Below are 26,679 nucleotides of genomic sequence, written 5' to 3'. Positions count from 1 at the left end.
ATCAAAATTGTTCATCATGAAAATTAACACGTAAACATTATAATAAAGCGTTGTCTGTTAGTTTATCAATGCACAGTCGTCGCAAAAGCAAGAATCAATGAAAAGTTTATTCTCTTAAAAATTCAATAGGAACAGAGAATGTATGAACCTCAACATCTAATTATTCTCTTGATTTCCTGTGTACTGTTTTCCATTTGGTAATCCAAAATGCCAATTAAGCTTTATTTCGTATCTAAGTAAACCAATCATCCAACCACATAGAGTATGAAAACAATATTGCAATAACCGAAAATGTTAGAGTTAGATGTTATAGTATTTTGCTTTATCATTAATAACTTTATCAAATACTCTACATTTTAATACACCAAGTAGTGGGCAAGTAAGCGAAAAAGTTGACCTTCATGTTGTGGGTCAACCGTAAACATTTCATGACCTGCAACAATTCAATAATAAAGCCAGTGTAGCAGATTGCATAATTTCGAGATAGTGAATGAGATAGTAGGTATTCTTGGTGTACTATCACCGCGTGGTTTTGGCGGGAAACCCGAAGCAGTTTCAACAGAACCGGCGCGTGCGCACCACGCGTTTGTTTTTCAAGCCTCCAAGCCCGATGCGATCGCGAACGCGACGTTTTGTCTCTTAATCTTTTTGTTCTAACAATTTGTTTAAATGGAAGTATTGAGGACACACCTCATTTCCCATTGTTGCGATTCTCTTTAACATGCTGTGAATATTCTTTGTTAGCTTACAATAGCAGTGTTAGTTCTACTTTCGTAAAATTCAAATTTAAACTGTCCCTGTGAATATAAACATACCGTTCTATTTTTCGTGATTGCTGAGACGAAAAATAACTCATTTGGGCAAATACCTCAAGAGGTTGGTATTAATAAATATGCAATAAATATGCAAGCAGTTACAATGCAATATATGGTTACAGATTTGCCTAACAAATAATTAACAGCGTCATTATAATAATTAAACAACGTTCTGACCGCACAACAATCCTCACATTGTAATAATATCTAATATCAAATAATCCGCAATAACAGAAAATATTAATTATTCTTAAGAAAATAAGATTAACCCGTAAAATATTTATTTAAGACCTGTTTTTTTTTTACTTTAGGGCCGAACGTATTTTTAAGCCTTATATTTATTGAAATCAACATTGATAAATATTTATTTACAATTGCAAAAATTAACTGCAAAAATTAGGAACCCCGCTGAAATAAATAGAACAACTTTAATTTACAGTGCAAGCAAAATTAACTCAATTTTCTTTATAATAGTTCTTGTATTGTCTCTAACCAGTATAGCTAACTTGCAACTATCTTACCATATAAGGCCTAAATTAAATTTCGACGCCCACGCCTAATCTACCCGACCCTGCCCGTCAATGATAAAAATGGACCTGTGACTATTAGCGCATGTTATGTCACTCCACTGAAATGCGAAGGTCTCGTATTTGCGGGACTATGAAGTGACCTTACATGAATGATTACAGTAGCCGTGCTATAATAGGACAAAAATTAATCATACGTGAAATACTGCAGAGGTCACAACTTTGTGATAGCTAAACGTAGATCAAACAACAATCGTGTTAATGCCTTACGAAATGTAATTTAAACTTTAATCAATAATAATTTATCAAATTTGTCTTAAATTTCGATGCGGCATAATCACTTCCAATTATAAGGAGCTTATTGTACAGAATGCTGAATTTAAATCATGAACGAATCCTAGGTAATCTATTCCTCGTATTCCTCGTCGTATATTCTTCGTTTATCTCCCATGTAAAATAATAAGCAATTAAGTACGCGTATTTATCTAAATAATAAAAGACATAGCGTGACGTTGACGCACGATTAACCGTTCCACTTGACCGCTTTATTTTACAAAAAACCTAATGAGATAATTACTTGAAAGACGACCAAACCTTGTCTCTGCAGCATCTTTGTTTGCACATACCTACCGACACCAAATTTAAGTAAATAGTTCTGTGATAAATAAATATTGGAAATAATTAAGGTGCATCTTAATCTATTTTTCTCAGCTTCATTTAGGTTCCTATGTGCGAATGATTGTTATGAATAGGTAATACAATATTATGTTAATTTTACAGAATGTCTTCATAAACAAAAATTCTATTAAATAAGTAGGTAGTTACTAAATAAAATAAAAATCGCTTTATAAAATACAATATATGCTATTTACGGGCCTGCATTAAATACAAAATTTAATTATTATCTTTACGTACTTACTTGAAGAAATTCAAACATAAATTCCAATTTAACCCCAAAATATGACAAACTATAATTTATATAAAAATATCGTTTCAGCAAATCCTTTAACATTAGATTATAGGTGGATTAGGACATTCATTAATATATCAAATTAAAAAATAATTCAAAATGTCCTATTACTACTCTACATTTCGATAGAGAGAGATATCCCGTTGAGAAATTCTTATTCTTAGGGCAATATCGGCAGAGTGATTAGAAAAACAAGGTACAACCGTTGTAATTGTTATACGTTCGGAAGTTAAATCAGTTCGTTAATTGAATGATTACCTATTATTTAACTCAAGGCATAATATAAGGAAATGGAGTCTTAATCAAACGTGTTACTATTAGTTAATGTAGGAAACAATAACTTTTTCACGCGTTTGTGACACGCTCAATTACATTGTATGATTTGTGAATACTGAATTAATTTAAGATTACTTAATCTTACATTTATTTACTTTCCAGTCTATATTATTATAATAATGCAAAGTATAGATAACCTAAAGCCAAAATTACCTGCTAATTTATACATATTTTTAAACCTAAAAAAAATAAGACGTCTTAATAGAGATTTAGAGAAATTTCTCTACATCTCCTATAATAGGGCACTCATAAATGTTCTAAGGAAGCATTTTTGATGTCAATGAACACATTATTTCGCAAAAGGTAAATCAAGATCATTAGATATTCTCGCTAACAGTGCATCGCCCACTTTATTAATATCAACAAGATTCTTTAGTAAGATAGTATTTTCTTATTTACATATATGTCGATAATTTTCCGAAAAAGGCATCACATCTGTAGAATATGTGTGGGTATCAAAGAAATCGTATTAAGTATGATGCATCCATAATCCATATTAGAAAATTTCGTAGATAAATTAAGATGTTTCATTTCATTCAGACCCTTTATATGTATACCTCGCTTTTCAGTTTCGTTCATAGTTAGCAGAATAATAATATCGTCCAGTGGTTTCCGCTTTTGAAACTTAGTATGCAGATAAAATCATAAGCATCCAAAATCAAGGTCCGAAGTTTTCTTTGAATAGAGTTGTTATCGTTATTATATTTTATTTTTGCTTAATTTGGACGAAGCAGAATATAGCGCAATCACAGTGGTTGCATATATGTATCACTCTGCTCATTATAGAGTCATATTTTGTTGAATCACCATTTTTTAAAATGGAAACATTTTTAATTTTTGACGAAATAACCGATTCCGGGCTTATATGGAATATTAAAACATCGCATTAATACAAGATATATTTTTAAAAGTAGTTTAAATATTGAGCAATAAAGTAATAGTTCAAAGGATTTACAAACCTTAGTACATATAATACAAGTAAACCACAAGTCTTGCTGACACCCTATTGAATTACCCATCCGCGTTTCTTAACGTTATAAAATATATCAAATCGTGATATTACTCAAGCAATTTCTAATGATGAAATGATCATCTAGTTAATTTGGAACATAACATGGACAAATTGATTTCGGCGGTTGTGATAGCGATTCATTGCGTAAAATATATGCTGCTTTAGTCTGCGTTGGCTACTGTAGAAAATACTATAAGTGCGTTTATATAATGTGTATATATAAATAAATATAAATCACATTTAATGCTAAATAGCTTTATTTTCATTCCCCGACGCAAGATTATTGCGCCAAACGCGTTTACATTTTAACATAATAATATATCGTAACAAAGGTTCTCATTACATAATATGAATCTGTGAAAATTATACGAACTCAGTGAAAACAATACTTTCAACTCTTATAATTAAAACACTACTGTGAATATTATCACCATTTACAAGACATACATTTTATCATAAATGACGTAATAATCATAGTTTTGAATGTGAATATATTTTATTCATACGGGTAATTTGTTTTCGTTTAAATATTTTGTATAGGTCTCGTAAAAAATGTAAATTAGGCTCTACAAATTGCGTGAACTAATTAAATTTGTACGGTTCTGACATCTTAAGGTACACAGTTTTCAGATACCTACGTAACGACTTCTTATATTATGCCTCAGTTGTAATTTATATGCACGGGATGCTCCCCTTTTCACTATCATTTCAATATCGCTTTCTATTTATGCGGTCACACTTATTGACATGTAAATATAACAATATTAATCTACGCAATATCGACTTCTTCTAAAAACAGTTAAGATTTAAGATCTCAGAATATAAACAAACACATAAACCTCTATTGATAACAAAACAAATTTTAACGCAAAGTGGGAAATATACAATTTAAATAATAAAATAACACAATAGTATATCTATGTCGCTAATATAAGCGGTCGTAGCGTTGATCGTTACCTACATTTTCAATGTCACGAATATTTCTTGTCATGACGAAGTGCATTCATCGCTAACACATGATTGTTACGACTAACACACATACAAAACACCTACAAGTTACCTTGTAAATTGGAGCACACGACACTTACGTGAAGCATAATGGTTAACAAGCATAATTAAGGGCACTGTGGGTAGGATATTTCACAAATTACTTCAAAATAAATACGTATTAAATACGAGTTTATAAATTGTTGTAATGACTCAAGACTATTCATTTCTATAAAAAAGACTTTTTTATAAGTCACAGGAAGTCTGAATTGCTCGAGAAGAAGCAAAACAGTGTTTTTAAAATTAAATGTAAATTTTAACTTGGCGCATAACATAGCAGATAGTTTATAGGTAGAAATAATGAGCCTTATAGAGCCATGTGCTTCGTGTCACACTGAACTATTAGAAACATAGACGTAGCGTAGGTACGTAATAATTAGTATAATTATAGTGTCGTACGACTTAATAAATAACCAATTATTTTGCAGATATCACGGCGCTCAATACGGTTGTGATGAACAATGTATAAACAAGAGCTACTGATATTGGTAAGTACTCATATTACTTTTAAAAGAAAATGAAATGACTGAATGCACAAGTAGTATTGTAATATCCGTATTTATATATCAAACATCCCGTTAAAACATCTAGGCTCTTCAATAAAAAAGCCACTACTTGTTAAGTACAGTTAGTGCAACAGGAGCATATCGCTCCTGTTGCACTAACCAATGTTCCGGACAAGTCAATTGCGTCTATACCCTTTCAAAGGGTTACATCATTAATAGCAGTACTTATTCCAGTGCGCGAAAATGTGTGCCTGTGTAGTTTCTTCTACTTTTCTACACTGGAAATTAAAGTACTGCTAAAGGACGAACCAGTAACACCCCAGGACTTTTTATTACTGGGTAGTTATAAAACCTCTTGTACTCCTGGGATCAACAATTAGGTAACGCACGCACCCGGTAGTCGACATAATGCGGTTACCCACATGAACATAAATATCAGATGTTTTGCGCGAAGTGACAGTAGTACCCACCTCAACGCTTCGCTTATGAGGCGTGCAATTAAGTAAGTTCAAACAACAATACATTACATTGTGATTAAAAGTGGCCCAAAATAAGGTTTCGAAAATGCACAAAGAAGAATGAAGTTCTAAATATGTATAATTAAATTACACGTCTGGAGAAGTAGTAAAAATTTTCAACATACATGAAAATAAACTTACATAACAAATTATTGCAAAGTAATCTATAACTATATAAACAAAATGAAGATTATGAAAGAATATAATACAAAAAAGCAGACATAATAAGTGTATGAATGCTACCTACCTACTTGCAACTCTAAAATAATTTATTGTAAAATTACTATTTACATCGATCGATCAATCGATCGATTACAAAAATGATCTATTGTATATACATCCAATGGGTTATCGAGTCTACCTGTTTACCTGTCCTCTTTTCCCAGAGGACGCAACCCTGAATGTCATTTTCAATGTACCTGCTAGACTTAAAAGCTAAAAAAAGCTCAGTTGGTTACAGTAAAAAATCCACAACGAAAGTTCTTCAAAAATACTACATATTTTGTACAATTTTTACAACCGTAAACGTAACAATTATGAAGTAGAAGTACCTATATGTTATAAAATTAATAATATTTATATAATATAAATTATAAATGTATGATTTATACATCCTAAAACAAATCAAAATCCTGATTAAATGTTACGATCCTTCAAGTCAATATCCGTTTAATACGCATGAGAAATATTTGAATTTGCGTTTTACATCTACAGGTAATGAAGCGAATGATAATAAAAAGCCACTTCTGACGTTTCTAATGTTGTTTTTATCTTAAAATGGAACTTAGAAATGTGAATTTTACGTTATTTTTAATTATAACTCAGTGTTTCGTATGTAGGATTTTTGCGGTGAGAATAGTCTTTTGAAGTTTGATTTTTTATTTATTTATTTTAATATTGAAATTGGATATAATAATAATAATTTTTCAGCGCTATAATAAAGATGTAGTTTGCATTAAAGAAAAGGTATGGAATAATTATTAAGTATGTGTATAAATATTTACACAAGTAATGTCTTCATAATCTTTAAAGCCGTTCTAATAAAATGAACTATATTTTTTCTTGAAAAAAATAATCGTGTCGATTATATATTAAGATTTAGAAGAAGTAGGTACTTAGGTATCAACTTCATCTGATTGAAAATCTTCTTTTATCAATTTCCATTTTCCATAAATTGAAAATCGAAGATACAAATATCACTAAATATTTCACAGGGAGACACAATATGCAAAGCAACAGAAACTCGAAAAACTGCTGACGAACATCTTCCTTCACACGAACCTTATATACCAACAAAAGAACCAGCAATATTTTATGATTGTTCATCCCTGTATTGTGATCCTATAAAACTTTACTCATTAACACAATTATCAACCCTCGCCCAAAAGCTAAGGTTTTGTTATCTGGAAGGGAAAAACTACAATTGTCAAAAATTAAAATATCATAGCTACAAAGATATAGATAAGTTACTATTTTTGTCAAATAATATACCAAATAAGGTATTCTATTTCGTCGACTGCTGGGTGTACTCGGACGGGGCGCGTGTGTGCCATAGAAAGGAGGAGACCAATTCTCACGCCGAATTAGTCGATACTGGGAACATTGTGCGACCGAACGAAGCCAACATTCTTTCGCAGGATGAATTTATATGCGAACAGAGTGAAGACAAAAGAATTACGTGTGATTTCAATCAATATGTACCCTATAATGATGAACTTAAATTAAAGGATTCTTTGAAAACTAAAACCAATATACTCTTAAAAACGGGTACATACCTAGTGAATCTAGACTATAGTTGTCTGAATTCTTGGTGCGGGTATTCTGGGCAAATGTCTCCTACTCGCAGAATAGAGCATTATGAGCCACCAGGAGGAAAAGTGTACCGCTGTTATTACGCAAAAGGGCAGCAGGCTTGCAAGGAATTATACGGTAGAATGAGGTCAGTTTACAACGACCGAGATTGGTTAAGTTCTTGAGACATGATACGAGAGACAATTTATATAATATACTTTACAAGAACCATTGGTAATAGTTGCTAGAATTTAGAAGGTATGTAAGCTCTAGCTAGTTACAAGAAATTGGTAATTATAAGATGTACTTATAAAAAATTATTGCGAAAAGGCTGTTCAGCGAAAAGACAAATTACCTATTAAATTAGATATTTATCTTAATAAAAATATAAGTAAACCTTTAGAACGTATTAAAATTAACTGAATTCTTCATTGTTTCTTTTTAATGGGCCGTAAAATTGAGTCACAGAACTACACTACAAAACAATGAATACTTGACCGTATTGTTCCTAGTTAGGTAGGTCAGGTGCAATCTGCTTCATTGAGCCCATCAATACCAATAAATTTATAACAATTGATTGCTGTCTTAAAAATAGTCATAATAGCATACCTACTTTAAGAATTATGATAACAAATAACATTTACTCAGAGGGATTTCCAGAACGGCAAACTGCAAACGTCTTAAGACTTCACTAATAAATTCCCTAATAGAAAATAGTATTATGTATCTTTGTAATTTACTTAATAAAATTATTATCTATAGTAATATAATAAAGCTGAAGAGTTTGTTTGTTTGAACGCGCAAATCTCAGGAACTACTAGTCCGATTTGAAAAATTATTTCGGTGTTAGATAGCCCATTTATCGAGGAAGGCTATAGGCTATATATCATCACGCTAAGCCCAACAGGAGCAGAGCAACGCGTGTGAAACCGCGGGGCGCGGCTAGTATTATATAGATTTGTCAAGCAGTTCATTAACTAAAAAGCTCTACTCGTAGCCCTTTCTTGTCCTCAACCTGTTATATAATGAGCTATATGTGGACTGTGGTGCAATGTTATTACGATTATTAAGTTCACCAAGTCACTTTCGATCGCTTTGCCAGTGAAAGTGGACGAAGTTTCAAGCACTTGGTTGCCTACATACTCCAACAGACATAATAATTATTATGCAATTGTTATATCAATTACGTACGATACTAAAATCGACTTTTTATTGTCTGTTTCCTCGTGTTGTAATAGTAACAATTAAAAATTACATTAATAAATAATAAAAGTTATTTTATTAGGTATTAATACAGGGTGAATTGGATGTGGGTCTGTCTATTTCCAATTTGTAAGTTTCATTGCGCTGCATTTTGGAATAGTGCATTGTAATTCACTTTTCTAGTTCCACATATTAAAATATTTTTTATATCACTTAATATATAGTGTGTAATTTCATAATTAATTTAAGCACATTATATGATATGGATAATTGGTAAAGTATAGAAATTTTTAAATTAATAATTATTTTCTTTTCAAATTTAAAAGTATGTATGAGTAATTTTGTAAATCTTATAAAGAATGCGTTAACATGAATGTCCGCTAATTTAATGTCCTTATTCCACTTGATAACCAGAACATGTTTTTTTTTATGTTTCCCGTCTTGTAAGACATCTAAAGATTACATCAATCGGTATGTATTGCATCGTCACATAAATCATTTACTCTTGGTAATTCAGTGCTCCTTACAAAATTTTGGTGTAAAGAAGTTTTTAAATACGATCTTTCGTAAACAGCTTATTAGAACATTTTCGTCTGATATTTCAAAGAACGGTCTCTGTCATAATGGTTACGAGCACTTAATTTAATTTAATAGAAGCGTAGAAAATATGCGCAATGCATGAGAGCAATGATGCAAAAAGCAATTGATTTTTTTGAAAGAACCTTACATAAATTTGGTATATACTGCATAAAAAGTAAAACATAACTATTCAATAAATTTTTATAAATAATCGATTGCACAATTAGTATTATTTTCTTGTAATTCAACGTTATAACAGCTATTATAAAATACATAACTATGAAAAATTTAACAAAATTGATACTGAATTGTAGCGCTTAAAACAACAATCCCAGAATTGGAAAAAAAATGAGATCCATAGCGATAACTTTAATCTGATGAGGACTTCGTATAAAGGGCCGCAGAACCATAAAAATCTGACCTATAAACCCCGTTTAGTACGGTACTCCGTGGAACTTTAAAAATTTAAATTCCTATCCCACAATATTATTATTATTCATGACATTTATCACTATGACATTTACAACAAACAAGAAAGCACAGACAAATGCATTCGCATGAAGTGCGTCACGAATGATCTTTTGAATGTTTAACACGTTCTTTAACTGCAATTTAAAGTTATATTTTACATTAAAAATCTTGGAAATGGGATCAAAGGCAAGTAAGTAAGAGGCCAGTTTACAAGTACGCTGGATAAGACAAAGAGCGAATGTAGAGCGATTTATCGAGCCACTAACCGACTTGCGTAACGCACGACCGCATGTGCTTGTAGGGTTGTATACAGTTACTAATTCAACAGCAAAAAATCATTTTATATGTAAAATTATATAGATATGAAATTTAAATAAACAGTCATTGCGATAATTGTAAAGTAGTATCTGCGAATAGCGTATGCAGCGTTCGCTAACTTACCAAAACTTGGTAGGTATTTTATAAACTTAAGGAACGTTATGTGACATAAAATACTATTAAATAAAACTATAAAAGACATTTTTAGAATTTTTTATCCGTAAAATTTTACGTAGGAATACTTTTACTAGTAGCGGTAGCCCTATTAGTCAGCGCTGTGACTCGCAAGTTTCTGACACTCTCACGCTGACCATTAGGATACACCCACTAATTTTATAAAAAACTCGAATCTATGGTATTTATTACTGACCTACTTACAAAATCATAGATTTATGTAAGACAAAATATGACTAATACCTTGATAACATTTCAACGATTATTTTACACAGATTGGTATTAATAGCAAATAGTTAATTTGATTGGAAAAACGGAGTTTTATATTTCCGAAACCTGATTCCTATCATCATACATTTAATTACATTTGATCGATCTATATATATCATATGCCGAGGGGCGTAAATGCATGCAATATTATAAAATTATATGTATTATCTTTACATCGTTTTATAAACGATCGATAAATATTATTTAAATTACACTGTCGTTTGAAACGAAATTGACGACCATCGATGATTGCATTTCGGTCTAGGTCACATAACCATAAATTATTTTGTTATTATCTGCGGTGTAAAAAAAAACAAGTAGTTTTTTTTCGTTTAGAATGATTGAATCATAACACTAAACGTATGCACATATTATTAAACAACAGATTATGACTTCGCAATACAATGATAATGAATTGGTTATCCTTGTAATTAAAATTAAAACTATGATAAAATTGTATGGTGCCTTTGTCATATCTATACATACATATTACATAATGCTCTATCTAAAAAGCTCTATGACTTTTATTCATTTTCATATTTATAATAGATAATAATTAATAATGTATTTGATCTGATTTTAACAAAAAAAATTAGGTATAAACACAAATTCAACTAAGTTGTTTGATCTCTATGAAATTCTAAAATTAGGCGGAGTGATGTTTCCTTTGCTGTTTTTTAAATGAAAGTTAATTAACTTTGTTCATAAATTACAAAAACCCTTCGTTGCCAAACCATTTTGATCCCTATTCCAATTATTACAAATACATATTCAGTAAACCATAGTTAAAATTCCATAGAAAATCTTACGTATTAAGTAGAGCATGTTATTATTCATAGTGCCTAGGTGCAAATACTTGTTTATTATACTGTACGTGGTCAGAGTATATAATCAGGGCATTATATTAAATTATCGATTTATATAACATAGCTTTGATTACATGCAACATAAATAGCTTAGCATAAGCTTGACTCACATTTTGATGGCAACAATAATTAGCAGTTAACTCAGCCATTACAGATTTACTTGATTGCAAGGGAAAAAAATATTATTGTATTCTTTTAACTGTAGCTTTATTTACTTTAGTTCGTAAATAATCGTATAAATTTATCGTGAGAAATCTTTAGCGACCTAGAACGAATACTATAAAAATGTGAACCATTCGACAAAACAAATTGTATTAGCAATTACGAATACAAATATAATTGTACGTAGACATGACCCTTACAATTAGATAACATTTTGTAGTTTTTGTTAAAATTTTAAATACTTTTATTTTTTTATTTGAAAATGAGCAACATTGAACTGTATAAAATATAGAGTGTAGGTATATAGGATAATGTTTAAGGACATAGTACAAAATCTACCTACTTTATTAAGTTAATCTAATTTTTGAAGAATCAGTTATAAAAGGTTTTTACACAGAACAGGTAATACTTAACATGTACCTATAATTAAATAGTTTTGCTAGAAAAACATAATGAATTAATTAGGAGTAATTAATTTTTTACAGACATAAAAATTACGGATTTTTTACATCAAAACAATGATGTGGGATTGTTTTACATTCTTTATATTCTTTTCTGAAAGATAATATGTTCACTAAGATTTAATTACTTTACAAAAAACTACCTCAACAAAAAATCTAGTTTTATGCTTTTGGTTAAATTCTATTGTTCGTTCGTTCGTACCTACGTTGATTTAAGCAGTTTCATATATTATTATAATCTGTACAATAAGAGTACATACCTACAAAACAACAAATGTTGTGCATGTTGCCTTATACATAAAGAAAAACTTGTACGTTTTAAATTTTCACAGTTACAAAAACACAGTTTTAAAAAATAAATAACATATTCATTACGCTAAAGTTTACCTTGCTGCAAGTGAGTAAGAGCATCAGAACAGGGTAACAATAGATTGTTATACCGAGGTCTTTGCCAAAATTACCCACGTTCATTCAACAAAACATACAAGTGAGTTGCTATTAAGATGCGCCCACGGACCGTCGGTAGTAGATTAATCACTAAGCGCAACACCCACTTCTAAGATTCCCGGCGCCCAAAATAACATAATCAAACGCTTTTATCACCAACATCAGGAATTAAATTTAACCAATATACGTGTACCTACCTATATTTCCACTAAGAAAAATTGCCACGGAAAGCAGAGGAAGCTGTTTTTTGTAGGGATACAAACCGATTGCGGAGTATAAAAAAATATTTAACTTTTAAATTAATATAGTTTAACTGTGAATTTTTATAAGATTTATAAGGAAAACAACAATACAAGCATATTTATTATAACATTCCCACATTTTTTTATTTAATCAGGATGCTTTATAAGACTCTACCGAATAATACTAAAAGAGGAGGATCATAAAATAAATCAAATTTACGAAAAATAGAAAGCGTATCTAATAAATATTCACATATTTTAGTATATAAGTAAAACTGTTATAATTTGGTAGGCACTTTAAATATTGAATAAACGCGAATAGCGAGACGCTCTTTTATTTAATACTATCACAACAAAGTAGCTCATTTATTAAAATATTTTAGCGTAAGTAATTAAATAACATAAATGAATACTTGAATATGTATAAACAGTTACACAATACACTCGCTTATAATATGTATTGCAATTTACAAAGTTATCTTTCAACGCATACAATCCATACATAAAAAAACATCAAATTAACAAAATATGTAGTTGCTAATTAATGTATTATTTACACGCTCAATGATTGCGTTTAGAAACAGATTGCTCCGATATTATTTACATCATTCGCGCTATTAATACTTGATACGATATTCATATATAATTTACTAGCTGTTCCCCGCGGTTTCACCCGCATTGCTCCGCTCGGCGCTCCTGTTGGTCTTAGCGTGATGATATATAGCCTATAGCTTTCCTCGATAAATGGGCTATCTAACACCGAAAGAATTTTTCAAATCGGACCAGTAGTTCCCGTGATTAGCGCGTTCAAACAAACAAACAAACAAACAAACAAACAAACAAACTCTTCAGCTTTATAATATTAGTATAGATACATTCCTGGTAATAACGTTATATACGCATATGGTATTTATAACATGCAGTTTTTTTTTATATTTAGGTACGTTCTTACTTGCAAAGTTATTCAAAATATTTTGTTTCAATAAACAATGACAACATATTAACACATTTTTCTAGTCTCTACAATATAATGTTATCGCTACAACGACCGTTTTGGAGGCTCTTTTGTCGTGAATATAACAATACTTGACGAACCTTGTTAAGAACATTCATCCAACTATGAATGTATGTCATTCAAGGTTTTTAGGAAGCATGTATAATTTTAATTATATAAAGCATTCATTGTGTTGTCAACATTTTAAAATCCTCTACCATTCCAACTTTATTTTGTATATTTTGAAAAATACGTTATTATTGAAATATATCTATATTTTAAACGATCCTTTTGCATGACGATAATATAGTGTCATCTGCTTTACAATTATGATATTCATTAATTACCAATTTGGGGCTTTAAACGTAAGTAAGTATTTAAACGTAAAGTAAAATAAGATTTGAAGAAAATAAAATCGAATTATGATTTATTTGAGAAAGATTTAAGTACGTTCGTGACCAGTATACATAAATACTAAGAATTACAAATAATATAATTGGTACACATTTGTTACACGGAACGCTTTTGTAAGACAGTTAATTTCATTCGTCAAAACATTTACCTACTTGTATAGTTGCTAATATCCTTTAAACTCTAAGCGGGTCACGACTTCATTTACGTAAAGATTCGAAACGTTTTGACCTCATATCGCAGGTTGGCGTCCGCGTGGGTGAAAGCGATCGCAACTATCCTTCGTAATAATATCCTTACATGGCTCTCAGTCTTACCGTAACTTACGGGATGTGAGATTTCACATACTTCGAATAATCTTCAGTTTAAGAACCTCTAATAGTTTAATCCTGTTCTTGTTAATAAGGAAAGTTGTAGAACCATATTATATCGCTTAAGATGATAAACGGTGAGCGGCCCTATTTAGAAAATTAGTCGAGTATTGGGACTGGTTTTTCTACCAAAGAAACACTCCTATTTCTCTACATTTATTATTAATATATTCTTCTCATAAGCACTTAAATTGACAGAATAACTGTTACTGTTTTATTTATAGAAACTTTTTAATCCATACTTAATAATTTAATATTATAAATGCAAAAGTAACTCTGTCTGTCTGTCTGTTACTCAATCACGCCCAAACTACTGAACCAATTTTCATGAAATTTGGTATGGAAATATTTTGATACCCGAGAAAGGACATAGGCTACTTTTTATCCCGGGAAAATGACGCAATTCCGGAAATAACACGGGAACGGGAACTATTCGGGTTTTTTTTGACTGCGCGGGCGAAGCCGCGGGCGGAAACCTAGTGTATAATAAAAATAAGTTTATAGCGAAACGACATCAAAATAACAAAACATTTGTAAATATTTGGATATGGTCGCAGTCCATGGCAATGCCAACAAAAATTGTATGTACCTATAAGAGCTATAAATCTTTTTCAACCTGAAACCTGGCTTAAATCTTATTTTTATAGTTTTGTAAATGCTTCGATAGATTGTTATGATATGATACCTATAAAAAAAAATAAAAGGTAGTATTTCCTGCTGTCATACATCATACTAAGTTATTCAGGAAGATGTTGGAAAAATATTACAACTAATACCTATTCTATCAGACCTATGGTCATCTTATTGATATAGTGCCGTCCAGTATTAAATTAGAAAGTGCATTTCGGCACATGCCAAAGCGTATGTTGTGCAAAAGCATTGTGTAATAATACATCAGGTGTTTGCTTATTTGATTTCCGATCGGACACAGCGAATTTATTACCGGACCTTACCTTTGCATGTTTTCTCGTGTGATCTTGCACACGACTTGAATCTTAATGAAACTTACTTTATGTACATATGTATTTACCTAGCCACAAATCTTGTTCTAACCGTAAATCCCAAAAATAGACGTTAGTAATAGAAATAATTTAGGTTAAAATGGAATGTATCATTCCAAATTGCGATTGGGAATAAATTACGAGAATTGTACGATAAATAAGAGGTTGGCGCAAAAACTATTTTACATTGAACTATATTTCGAAAGCCAATGAATTTGTTACAGTGAAACATACGAAATGTTAGTAATGCAATTCAATGTGTGTAAAAAGAATAACTAACAAATATGATTTAAAGAATTAATAATAGCTCAGTATAATTTATTGTTTTGTAAAATTTATTTTCGATTCATTTGGTCAGTTTTTATTTGTGAACAAATGTGGCAATAGTTATGTCTAGGTATCTGTTTAATTTTAAATTAAAGAAAAATAAGTTATTTTTCATAAGCTGCTGCTCTATGATCAAGCGAGAGTTTAATTTTATTATTAACTAGCGGTCCGCCCCGGCTTCGCCCGTGGTACATATTTACGTTTTCTCTACATAAGAACCATCCTCGTACTTCAAAGAATATAATCAAAAAATAATTATCGAAATCGGTCCACCCGTTCATGCGTGATGCCGTGACCAAGGAAAACGGGTTTTCTTTTTTATATATTATATAGATTAGACTAAATAATTTAATGCCTATGACAAATGCAGATTTTAAAATATGAACTTACTTATCTAAACCAAGTCTAAGAACCATTTAAGGATCTTTATGGGTAGATAGTAGTTAAGGATGATTCAGAATCCATGTAGTCATTTCCAAGCATACCTCAGATATATTATGATCATCTCGACCGTTACCAAAATACCATGAATCATTGTTTTGACCAGTATTTACAGTCTTAAGACCTAAATCGGTATAGGTAGGTAAATAAAAATACTTTTGTTTCCTTACAATGTGACAAGGCTTCTAAAAATAATCATATAGAAATTTTGTTTTTTGATTGCGCGACTTGTTTATAGCTCTATCATTTTCAGATGTACATTTACGAGTTCAGAGAATTTTAATCCCACCATTCATGTTAGAATATGTTTAGGTAGATATTAAAATTATTTTGGTGTTTTAGTACTCTCAGCACGCCTCAACCCTGTATTTAAGATCTATCTCATTTAAAAAAAAAACACTCTTTTACACAGGCTTATCACTAAAACCTTAAACTGTTGACCGAGCCACGAAGGTTTAAATCTTCAGATAAGGCAATTTAAATTAAAAAATATATTCTAATAGTGAATCGCGTGTTCTCAGCAAGGTTATATAGCCACATAGCGTCGACATGCAATTACGTCAGGCGACTGCTTTCGTCGCGTGAGAACCCGCGTATTGTATCGGGCATCACTTTCGTTGTTTCCGGGACTATGTGCGGAACGAACCCATTAAATCACTCATATCGTCGCGTACATCTCTTCTTACTTCTTGACTGTTTCACGACGTAATTATTCTTTCTTTTAATATGATAACTATCATAATATCTCTCATTATATTCAATCCAATGAAGATGCTAAAGAAATTATAACATTTATTCAAGATCACCTCTACATTCTTCCTGCGAATGATTTGAAACCTAATTAAATGTATAATAAATATGGAAAAAGACTAAAAATTTAATACAAATAAATTCTTAGGAATACATAATGCATCATTGAAACAACGCAACGGTACTAATACTCAATGTAGCGAAGAGAGCGGTCGTTAAGTAAGTTTAATGCACAATGCGTTTTCCTCCACATCTGCACTCTAAAGCACAGGTCATTTACAGTTAGTTCACATTACCTTAACGGATAAATAAACACGAATAAATAGAAAAAATGTAATACTAAACCTTTATAAAAAGTAATGTTGATGTATGGCATGGTAACAATAATACTCATATACAGCGATTATAAAAAATATCTGCGATACAGTGATTTGATATCGTGGTATTGTGTTACAATATATTCATTTAATTAAATCGATGATTGATTGATCACTGAACAATGTTGCCAATTGCCTTGCCTAGATACGATTTAATTGACTTTAAAATACTAATCTTATTTTGTTTACATTATATTGTTTATAACATTTTTTTCATAACCAGCTCAAAAAACATAATATTACTCATCATACCATCATCATAATATTGATGCAATATGTTTAAATAAGCACCAGAAAATTTTAAATGTTTTTAAGCTTAGATAGCAATGTTTATTGTTTGTGTGACTTCATTTGTCTTAATTATGTTACCTACCACGTATATTATTACCTATATTACCAATTGTTGGAAAAATATGAATTGTGGATGTAACGTTATACATAAATTAAGTACTAATAAGGAAATCAAGTACGCCAAAGTATTAATCTGTCATTAGAAATACAAAAATGTGCATCATGTACCTACGTAGTTTACGATAATTCAAGGTTCTTGTGCGCAATGCGGATTTGCGCGCCCTAAGCCCACACAGTGCCGTGGGTGTCGCCTACACCATTGGACATGGTCCAATGAAACTCCAACAACTAAACGATCTCAATACAATTGCCTTCACGTCGAGTACCTAACTACCTAGCGCTCCCACCTGCAAAACTCATGATCTCATACCTCAGTGACGCCGGCAACCTAATTAGGATACAATTTTAATTACAATTAATATTAATTTCAAATCGAGTAAGTCATTCATAAAAAAGTGTGACCGTCTACACGGAAGTCCTATTGTAGTGACGGGTTTTTGTCGAATAAAGTTTTTGTGAATGTTCATATCAAAGTATTTTCGTTAATTTCATAACCAAATATGCGTTTCCCATGGCCAATTGTTTAAGGATTAGTTACAACGTCATGTAACGAGTGTCTTGCTCGATTATGTGGGTGTGCGGTCCAACGACAGGCATACAAAGTCAACTAAATCGCAGTAAGAGTTGGCAAAAGGCTAATTCTATTCCATGTAGAGCTATCGCCGCGCCACATCATGCTCATGATTCAGCATCGCAAACACGATTCCAGTAAGTCGAAAGGACAAACTTAAGTAAAACGTTATTCACTATAAAAAAAAATATGTGCGGTCGTTATTAACAAAGCGCCGACATTTGGTCCAACCTCAAACCATTTCAAAGATACCTGAGTGCTGATTAAAAGGTCCATATCTTGTATACTGATTTTTTGTGATATTAAACAATTAAACGTATAGGTAAGATGTTCTTATGTCCCAGTAAGCATTAATTTAGTGGTTTAATTATAACAAGAAACTCAAACGGCTATAAAAAAAAGCCTGTAGGTATATCTTCTACGACAATCTTATATATAAAAATGAATCGCAAAATGTGTTGGTAAGCGCATAACTCGAGAACGGCTGAACCGATTTCGATAATTCTTTTTTTATTATATTCCTTGTAGTACGAGGATGGTTTCTTGTAGAGAAAACGTAAACATGTACCACGGGCGAAGCCGGGGCGGACCGCTAGTCTTATATATAAAAATGAATCGCAAAATGTGTTGGTAAGCGCATAACTCGAGAACGGCTGAACCGATTTCGATAATTCTTTTTTTATTATATTCCTTGAAGTACGAGGATGGTTCTTATGTAGAGAAAATGTAAACATGTACCACGGGCGAAGCCGGGGCGGACCGCTAGTATTTTTATAAAAATTATACATTTTTATATAGTAATGTTACGGATAGGTTTTGATGAAAAAAGTAGGACGGATGAATGTTCACCAGTATTTGGTATGTTAACCTACCCATTTCTTCTCTCTTACTAATATAATGAATGTATATAGGTGAAATAATTATTAAAAAAACTAATGTACCAGCTAATGATGACTTGAATTTAATAAAGGTGGCGATATAGTATAGATAACCCGTAAGAGATCGTTTCATTAAAATAAGAGGTGACTGAGCAATTCCGTCTCTCCGTAGGTATCTGGACAATTGGCACTATTATCTAGGCTACAAATATTTGCAATTTAAAATACGTACTACTTTAATTACGTAGTGTACATTGTACAACGTACATGAGTCACATAATGAATCGTGTGTTTATATCGCTGACCAAATCCTAGCCAGTACAAGGGCCATAAATGGACCACCGCTGACTGATATGTTGTCATACTACATACTCCAATTTTGTAAGTATTTAATAATCCTTGCGTCACTTCCTTTTAATTGTATAGCGATAACATTATATAAATCCTTCTGTAATTTATTCAGGATGTAGGTTGCTTCGTTATTTGTTCTGATTATAATCATATCAAAATTATAATAATCGTAAATAAAATAACTTCAAAATTATATAATATAAATTATGTAAACTGTGGGAATTCTACAAATTAACAAGAGTCTAAAAAATATAAATTATTTTTAATGTATTTAAATAAAAGTAATTCATTGTTCTTATATTCCTATAGGTAGGATACATACAATTAATAAGATAAGAAATAAAACAACAATAGTCTATTTTGTACAATTAATTGTTGGAAACGAACCTAAAAATTAAACTAGTTCCGTCAGTAATGAAGGCCATTCTCAAATATCTGTGGCTTTTAATTATTTTAATTAAAATATTTGCACGTTTCAAGAAAACGTTGGATGAGTATTTTTTACCTGATATTTTATTAGATCAAATCGTCATGAAATGACTCACTATTTGATATAATTTGTATGCTGTTTGAAGTCTAGGAAGTTTATTGGGATTCTATAGGTTTCGTTCATCATTGCCAAAGAATAGAATATATTAAGTTTTCACCTTCACAGGGACTTGCTCGATTACAGCAGCATAGATTTTGTTTCCCCCCATTTATAAAAAAATAATACTAGCTGTCCCGGAAAACGCTGTTCTTTAGCTTAGGGGTATGAAAAATAGATGTTGGCCGATCCTCAAATCTGTCCCAATATAGGCAAATGAATTAAATGGTAAGATTGTGACACGATAATTTTATATATAGAGATTCACCTTTTTATTTTTCACTTTATAGCATGAAAATACTTACTTATTTTTTTAATAATATTATCAATAATTGCTTGTGTAAAGTATCTCGTTATAGCATTCATTAAATTGTATGATCGTGGATTATTTTGTGGGTAAGGTCAAAACTACTAAAATAAATTATTCGTGCTCATCCTGTGCTCACCAATGTTCTATTAAAATCATAATTTTTTGCATTATTTGACCGGTATATAGTTTATCTTATATATAAATAGCAAAATTATCTTTTCACAGGGTATCCTGACCGTGCCGTCGCTGTCTGTAGATATAATATTATGTCTCCGAACTTGGTAGTTTTAGTTACATTGATTACACCAATGGCGGTACAACCTGTATAATTTATATCTATAACATAGGTGTATATTTAATACACAACAATGATTCATAGATTTTTCATAATGACACTATAGAAAAAATACCTGCATAATATTTCCTCAGTTCTTAGTTACCTGCCCACGTATGTCCCCGAGGCTAAACCATCGTGTGTTAACTGCAGATCATTATTATTGTTATTCTAGTATGTTTATTCGTCACCTTCAATGTTCCTTGTGACTAGCTAATTGTAATATCGTTAGGGTCCGACAAAGTACATTAAAAACTAAGCAAATATTATGTCCACAGACGAAGATAAGAGTTGCTTGGACAAATAATTAGGTGCATTTAATTGAATTATAAAATAAATGAAATAGTTTATTTCGTTTCATATGGAGGATGTATTGTTGTGTGAAAACATTAGCAAGTCTTTGCTATTCTTCAGTAGATTTGAATCAATTAATTATTATAAATTATATTATTTTTCGTTAGTTGGTATTATGATATTTAATTATTGTGTAAACTGTTCTGAACATTAAATAAAAGTAATATGACTTCAAAAGTAAGATTATAATATCTAGGCTTGTTTCCTATATGATTTTTTTTTATATTATAGGAAAAAGAAATCACTAAATCAAGTTACATTTAAACAATCAATCCTTATTTGCAGAAAGTTACTCATTAAGAATTAGCCAAAATAAATTATTATAATAGGTACCTATATTATAGAAAATAAAAACCTTACCTACTATAACAATTCATAACTATTTTGGAACAAAGTTAGATTACAACTAAATATATAGTTTTCGTGTCCCTGGCATCATAAAGATATTATACAATAGAACTTAACAACCCAACTCCCACGCCTCTTAAACCATTGATTAATAAGACTAAAGCAATAATCAAATCCTGCAAACCTATATATACCTTATAAAATAAATAAAAATTATAATAAAATATACCTTGCGGAGGTACAATTTAAAATTTAACTGGGTTTTCCAAAATATATTTTAAATTACACAGGTATTTCATTTTTAGGAAGGATTCATATTATTAATATATAATCATTCTCAATATACCTAACCTTTAAATATACTACTTTTAAGTTTCGCTGAAAATGAGCTAATAGTTTCCTTCATTTAAAGATGTCCGTTTTGCACGCCTCATAAGCGAAGCGTTGAGGTGGGTACTACTGTCACTTCGCGCAAAACATCTGATTTTTCAAACTTAAAATGTCTTTATGTATCATACATTGCACTTGTAAGATAATACATACACACACATATTAAGAAAAAACACTATTTTTAACGTTCATGATATTTTTGATGTCATTTTTGTTATTTAAACTAGTTAAAAAACAGTTTAAAAAAGTTCTGTCTTGGACGTCCGTGTGTCTGTATGTGCGGATCCTTTTTCTTGTTAACACGATAGCGACCGAAATACTTTACTAATCGAGTCTTTTTTTTTCTCTTACGCTTGAGTATGCTCAGGAATAGAACCCTTTCATTTTTCAGGGTCTGATTCGATGTGGTTTAATTGTTATTAAATAAACAAAAATAATAATTAATAAATATTTATAAAAAAAAAATTATGAGGCGTGCACTTTTGGATTTTCCAAATTATTTTATCTTTACTATCGTTTATTAAAAAATGCATTTTTTCAAAATATTTTCCCTTATATCTATCATATAGGTACTATATGTACCTATATAATGCAGAATGGAGTTCTCAAGACGTATTAATGTTGAAAGTTATCTTGTTTCAAACAGATGTGCGCCTGCAGCGCTTTGGCTGCCCTTGACGGTTACAGTGCCCATCAGGACCCTGATCAGTTCCACATACAGACTGATGAAGATGACGAGCGTTACTTCTTGTATCAAACACACAACGGACAATATAGAAAAGAGAGGAGGCTCAAGGATGGATCCGTTGTAGGTTAGTATCGCCTTTTTAGAAAGAAATTAATTTATATCTCATATAGTATGTGAATGTACCTATATATCTTGGGATGAACGATACAGCTTATAAGAATTTTATATTCCAAAAGTTATTATATTAATAATTATTAATACATGTATTTGACTATTATGAAATATTTAGTTTTTAAATGTTTCATAAAGCTAGCTAGTTTTATGAAATAATTGATGCAGTTATCCATCGAGAAAGAAAAATCTCTGGAACATGCTTAAAATTCAATTTTTATGGCTTTTATTTATTTATTTTTTTATCTCCGATTCCAGGTACAACAGGATGGGTGGGTGCTGATGGGTATTTGCGCTTACAAGACTATATAGCAGATGACCAAGGATACAGAATATATAAATCTAAAACCGTTTACGTGGGTGACCGATCTATTGGAGTAAGTCATATTTTTATTTTATACAATAAAATAAGTCTTATATAAATATGTATATTTACAAACAAACTACAAAGAAACAATTACAGGAATATCAAATAAAATTCATTCTTTCTTTTCTTTCAGGAGTCATTGAAAATTGCTAAAACGGCACCTACAGATTCGGGTTTCAACATTACACCAGCTCCTGCGCCACATCCAAATCGCGGCACTCCACGTTTTAGTACTACGACTAAATCGCCATCATATCCCTCAACAACACTGAGTCCTCCCCATTCTTACCCAAAGGAAGTCACAGCTACTCCTACACCGCTTCCATCATCAACACCTACGGTTGAAGTTTCTCCAAACTCGATCGATACATCCACTTCCTATAATTTCAGGCCTACGGTGCCACCTATAACTTCAGCTGAAGCTGCCTCAACCCCTAATCCATACGATTACGATGTAACAAACACGAACGCGTTAGACGGGTACTATGCTAGCGATAGTACTCCTTATAAACACGTCGATATTTACAATCCCAACTCATATCGACACTCTGATGACTGGATACGCAGACAAAGACCTGGGGTCCGGCTAGGTGATGGGTATACGCCCCAATTCCCAAGCTATGACGGAATAGCGTTGAGAAGAAATGGATTCCGTTATTATCTGCCTAAACAATACCACGAAGAACAAACACAAAATTCAGATGAAAGAATTGGCAGTTTTGGTTATGTCGATCCTTTTGGCATTCGACGTGTTATTTATTATAATGCAGCGCCAGGACAAGGATTTCAAATTCGCAAAAACAATAGATACGTCGGTCATGATGCGACTCCTTATGATCCTAGACCAATAGATTAATAGTTATGATGACCGTGATATTTAGTTACCACCTACTATCAGTATTGTTTAAAATATATCGGTAGAGACAAAACGATTGATCCTCGAACGACCTCTTAGCCATAACGCTTAGACATTAGATATTGACTAAAATTTATTTATTAACAAGATAATTTCCTGTACTTAATCCAGTATTTTTTGTAATTTTCGTGACAATAGGGCATAAATAATTGATGTGCCATTACAACGTGTAATTTAATAAGTATCTCATTACGTTATATTCATGTATATCTATTTACATATCATATTTATCAAAGAAAAAAAATGTCTAAATGATTTAATTTTATCTTTATCGCTTTAACATTGAAATAAAAACTAAAGCGGAAAATAAGCAATAAGAGGACTACAAATGAATCCAGCCAAAGAGTCCAATATTTTAGATAAATAATTATTAATTTGCTTCTATATAAAATGAATCAAGGTGCTATGTATTACATGTTTAAACCCATGTAATCGGCTGGTCCTGAATAGTTATTGAGAATAATTTGTCATTGTATTTATATATATATAGGTTTATGTCTAATTTATGCAATATTAAATGACGACTTGTTCCAATAACTGTAAAAATTTAAAAATATACATATAAGATAATATATATCCTGTTAATATTTTATTTTGTGAGCTGTTTTCTGAGAAGGTGCAAGTTGTAATTTTAATTAACTATATTTCTTATAACTAATAATAGTTTTAGTTTTGCACTAACGTTCTTTTTTTTCTTAATCCACTGATTTCATTTTTTCTAATAAATTATTTAATAATACTTTACACTGTTCATTATACTATTATACTATTTACCTAACGACCCAACATAATAAACGAAACAAGTACGTTTTTCTTAAAATTATTCTATGTCACAAGTTAGCCTTAATTAGGTAATTGACGACATGTTGCAATAAAAGTATTTAATTAATAGTTTGTCTTTCAATAAAAGGACCCTATATTCATTTCTATCCATCAGATTGAAGGAGGCACCTAAAAGGTATGCATTGTCAATTTCTTTAATATTCGCCTGATTTGATTCTTGTGTGTTATTGTCAATTAATCTTCATATTTTATTTTTCAGAACAATGAAGCTATACATTCTTACTTTTAGTTTATTACTTGTCGTGCCCATTTGGGCAGATGAAGGATTAGACCAATATTATGATGATAATGACGATGATGGTGATGATGAAATTTATATTTACAATGAACCTCCAATATTGGGACCGAGTAAAATTTCAATGGACGAGATATATGATCCCAATTATCAAGTGAACCCAGAAGCTACACTCACGTTTAATTATGATCGAACGAGAGATGGACAAAGCCCTCATCACGTAGAGGCAAGGAAAGAGAGCGTTCAACATTACTTTCGCGTAAGAAAGCCGGTGCCAAAACGGAATACTTTTCATATCAGAATTGACAAATTTGATGAAAACAAAAATCAAGAGACACTCGCTAAAGATGCACAATTAATACTTACAGAATTAGAAAAATTTGAAAAGTTAAGTAAGAAAGATCAATCTATTGTAACAATACCAAAATCTCAAACCGAAAGAAGAGTATCAATACCAAGACCTCCAGAGTTATTTATTCAGGAGCCAATATCAACGCCAATTTTTGCTTCAAAAAATGACGATCAAAAAATGCCAATAACTACAACTGTAACATCGGAAAATTTTGATAAAATTCCAGAATTTATTGCAGAACATTCTGTTTCTTCACAAACTCATCAACCCATTGCTCAAGAGACGACAGCTTTTCCAACCACTACCCAAGAAGTCAGTCGACAAGATAATTTACAAACCCGAGAACAATATACAACAACTCAAGCAACTACCTCCATGGCGGATATAAACAAAGAGACGGGTTTAATAAATGACGAAAACAATGCTAAAAATTTACAGCTCATCGAATTTAACATTAACAAGAATGATGATGAAAAACTAAGCACTTCAACATCGCCTCCTGCTTCAAGAAATATATACCAACCGAGACGTATGCGACATCGTATTCGGAAATTTAAAAAAATTGAAAATATCCCTCAGGAAGTAATTACTGAACGTGTTTCAAACAATTTACCACGTAATACTGAAAAATATGAGATACCAATAGAAGAAAATATTCAAGTTGAATCTAATAATTTAAAAGCAGAAGGACAAAACGAATCACAAACAACAGAAACGTCTATTTCAACTAGTTCTACCGCGCCTAATTTCAAGAATAGTAGGAATTTTCATAGACATTGGTTACATTCGACGTCTACGAGTAAACCAGAAACGACAAGTTTTACTCCAACATACTCTACAACAACCTATTTACCTGACATATTAGATACTGTCACTACTCCACGTTCAAGGCGTATGCGCTTCCGTAATAAACTTAGGAAAACTCATAGAACAAATAGACGCCAACGGTTAGAACCTGAGAATTTATCCGAATCATCGTCGCAAGCAATGCCTTCATCTACAGACGTTCCAATTACCATCTCAAGCGCTCCAAAAACATTCGAAAATGAGCATGGTGTCCGCGACGAAATCACGTCTCAAGAAAAACCAAAAGGGAAATTTAGCAAAAATAATCCTCCACCACCACTGCCTACATTATCACCGTGGTATGATGGATACGGGAAGTAACTTTTGAAATTATCTGTACA

General features: G+C 31.3%; 2 protein-coding genes across 2 annotated transcripts; both read left to right on the top strand.

Annotated features, from left to right (window-relative positions):
* The first annotated feature begins 542 nt into the window (after positions 1-542).
* LOC149904630 (uncharacterized) lies at positions 543-24,953 on the top strand. Its single transcript, XM_090106901.1, has 5 exons — positions 543-876; positions 5,136-5,195; positions 22,567-22,732; positions 23,038-23,156; positions 23,280-24,953. Exons 2-5 carry the CDS (start codon positions 5,169-5,171, stop codon positions 24,000-24,002), a joined length of 1,035 nt encoding a protein of 344 aa, XP_089963027.1. The 5' UTR covers positions 543-876; positions 5,136-5,168; the 3' UTR covers positions 24,003-24,953.
* LOC149904631 (uncharacterized) lies at positions 6,374-7,827 on the top strand. Its single transcript, XM_090107382.1, has 3 exons — positions 6,374-6,580; positions 6,662-6,697; positions 6,946-7,827. Exons 1-3 carry the CDS (start codon positions 6,509-6,511, stop codon positions 7,705-7,707), a joined length of 870 nt encoding a protein of 289 aa, XP_089963508.1. The 5' UTR covers positions 6,374-6,508; the 3' UTR covers positions 7,708-7,827.
* Positions 24,954-26,679: the final 1,726 nt, after the last annotated feature.

This window comes from Colias eurytheme, chromosome 11, assembly GCF_061535395.1.
Source record: "Colias eurytheme isolate Ceu_HAF_F1 chromosome 11, ilColEury1 Martin Lab GWU primary, whole genome shotgun sequence".
Taxonomy (NCBI): domain Eukaryota; kingdom Metazoa; phylum Arthropoda; class Insecta; order Lepidoptera; family Pieridae; genus Colias; species Colias eurytheme.
This window is presented reverse-complemented; position numbering and strand designations above follow the sequence as displayed.

What these genes read in the sequence shown, in the direction of transcription:
- LOC149904630 (XM_090106901.1), top strand. Translation starts at nt 5,169, where the DNA reads ATGTATAAACAAGAGCTACTGATATTG. An exon ending in CAAGGATGGATCCGTTGTAG is followed by an intron (nt 22,733 to 23,037) that starts GTTAGTATCGCC and finishes CTCCGATTCCAG; the next exon opens with GTACAACAGGATGGGTGGGT. An exon ending in TGGGTGACCGATCTATTGGA is followed by an intron (nt 23,157 to 23,279) that starts GTAAGTCATATT and finishes CTTTTCTTTCAG; the next exon opens with GAGTCATTGAAAATTGCTAA.
- LOC149904631 (XM_090107382.1), top strand. Translation starts at nt 6,509, where the DNA reads ATGGAACTTAGAAATGTGAATTTTACGTTATTTTTAATTATAACTCAG. An exon ending in TCGTATGTAGGATTTTTGCG is followed by an intron (nt 6,581 to 6,661) that starts GTGAGAATAGTC and finishes ATAATTTTTCAG; the next exon opens with CGCTATAATAAAGATGTAGT. An exon ending in TAGTTTGCATTAAAGAAAAG is followed by an intron (nt 6,698 to 6,945) that starts GTATGGAATAAT and finishes AATATTTCACAG; the next exon opens with GGAGACACAATATGCAAAGC.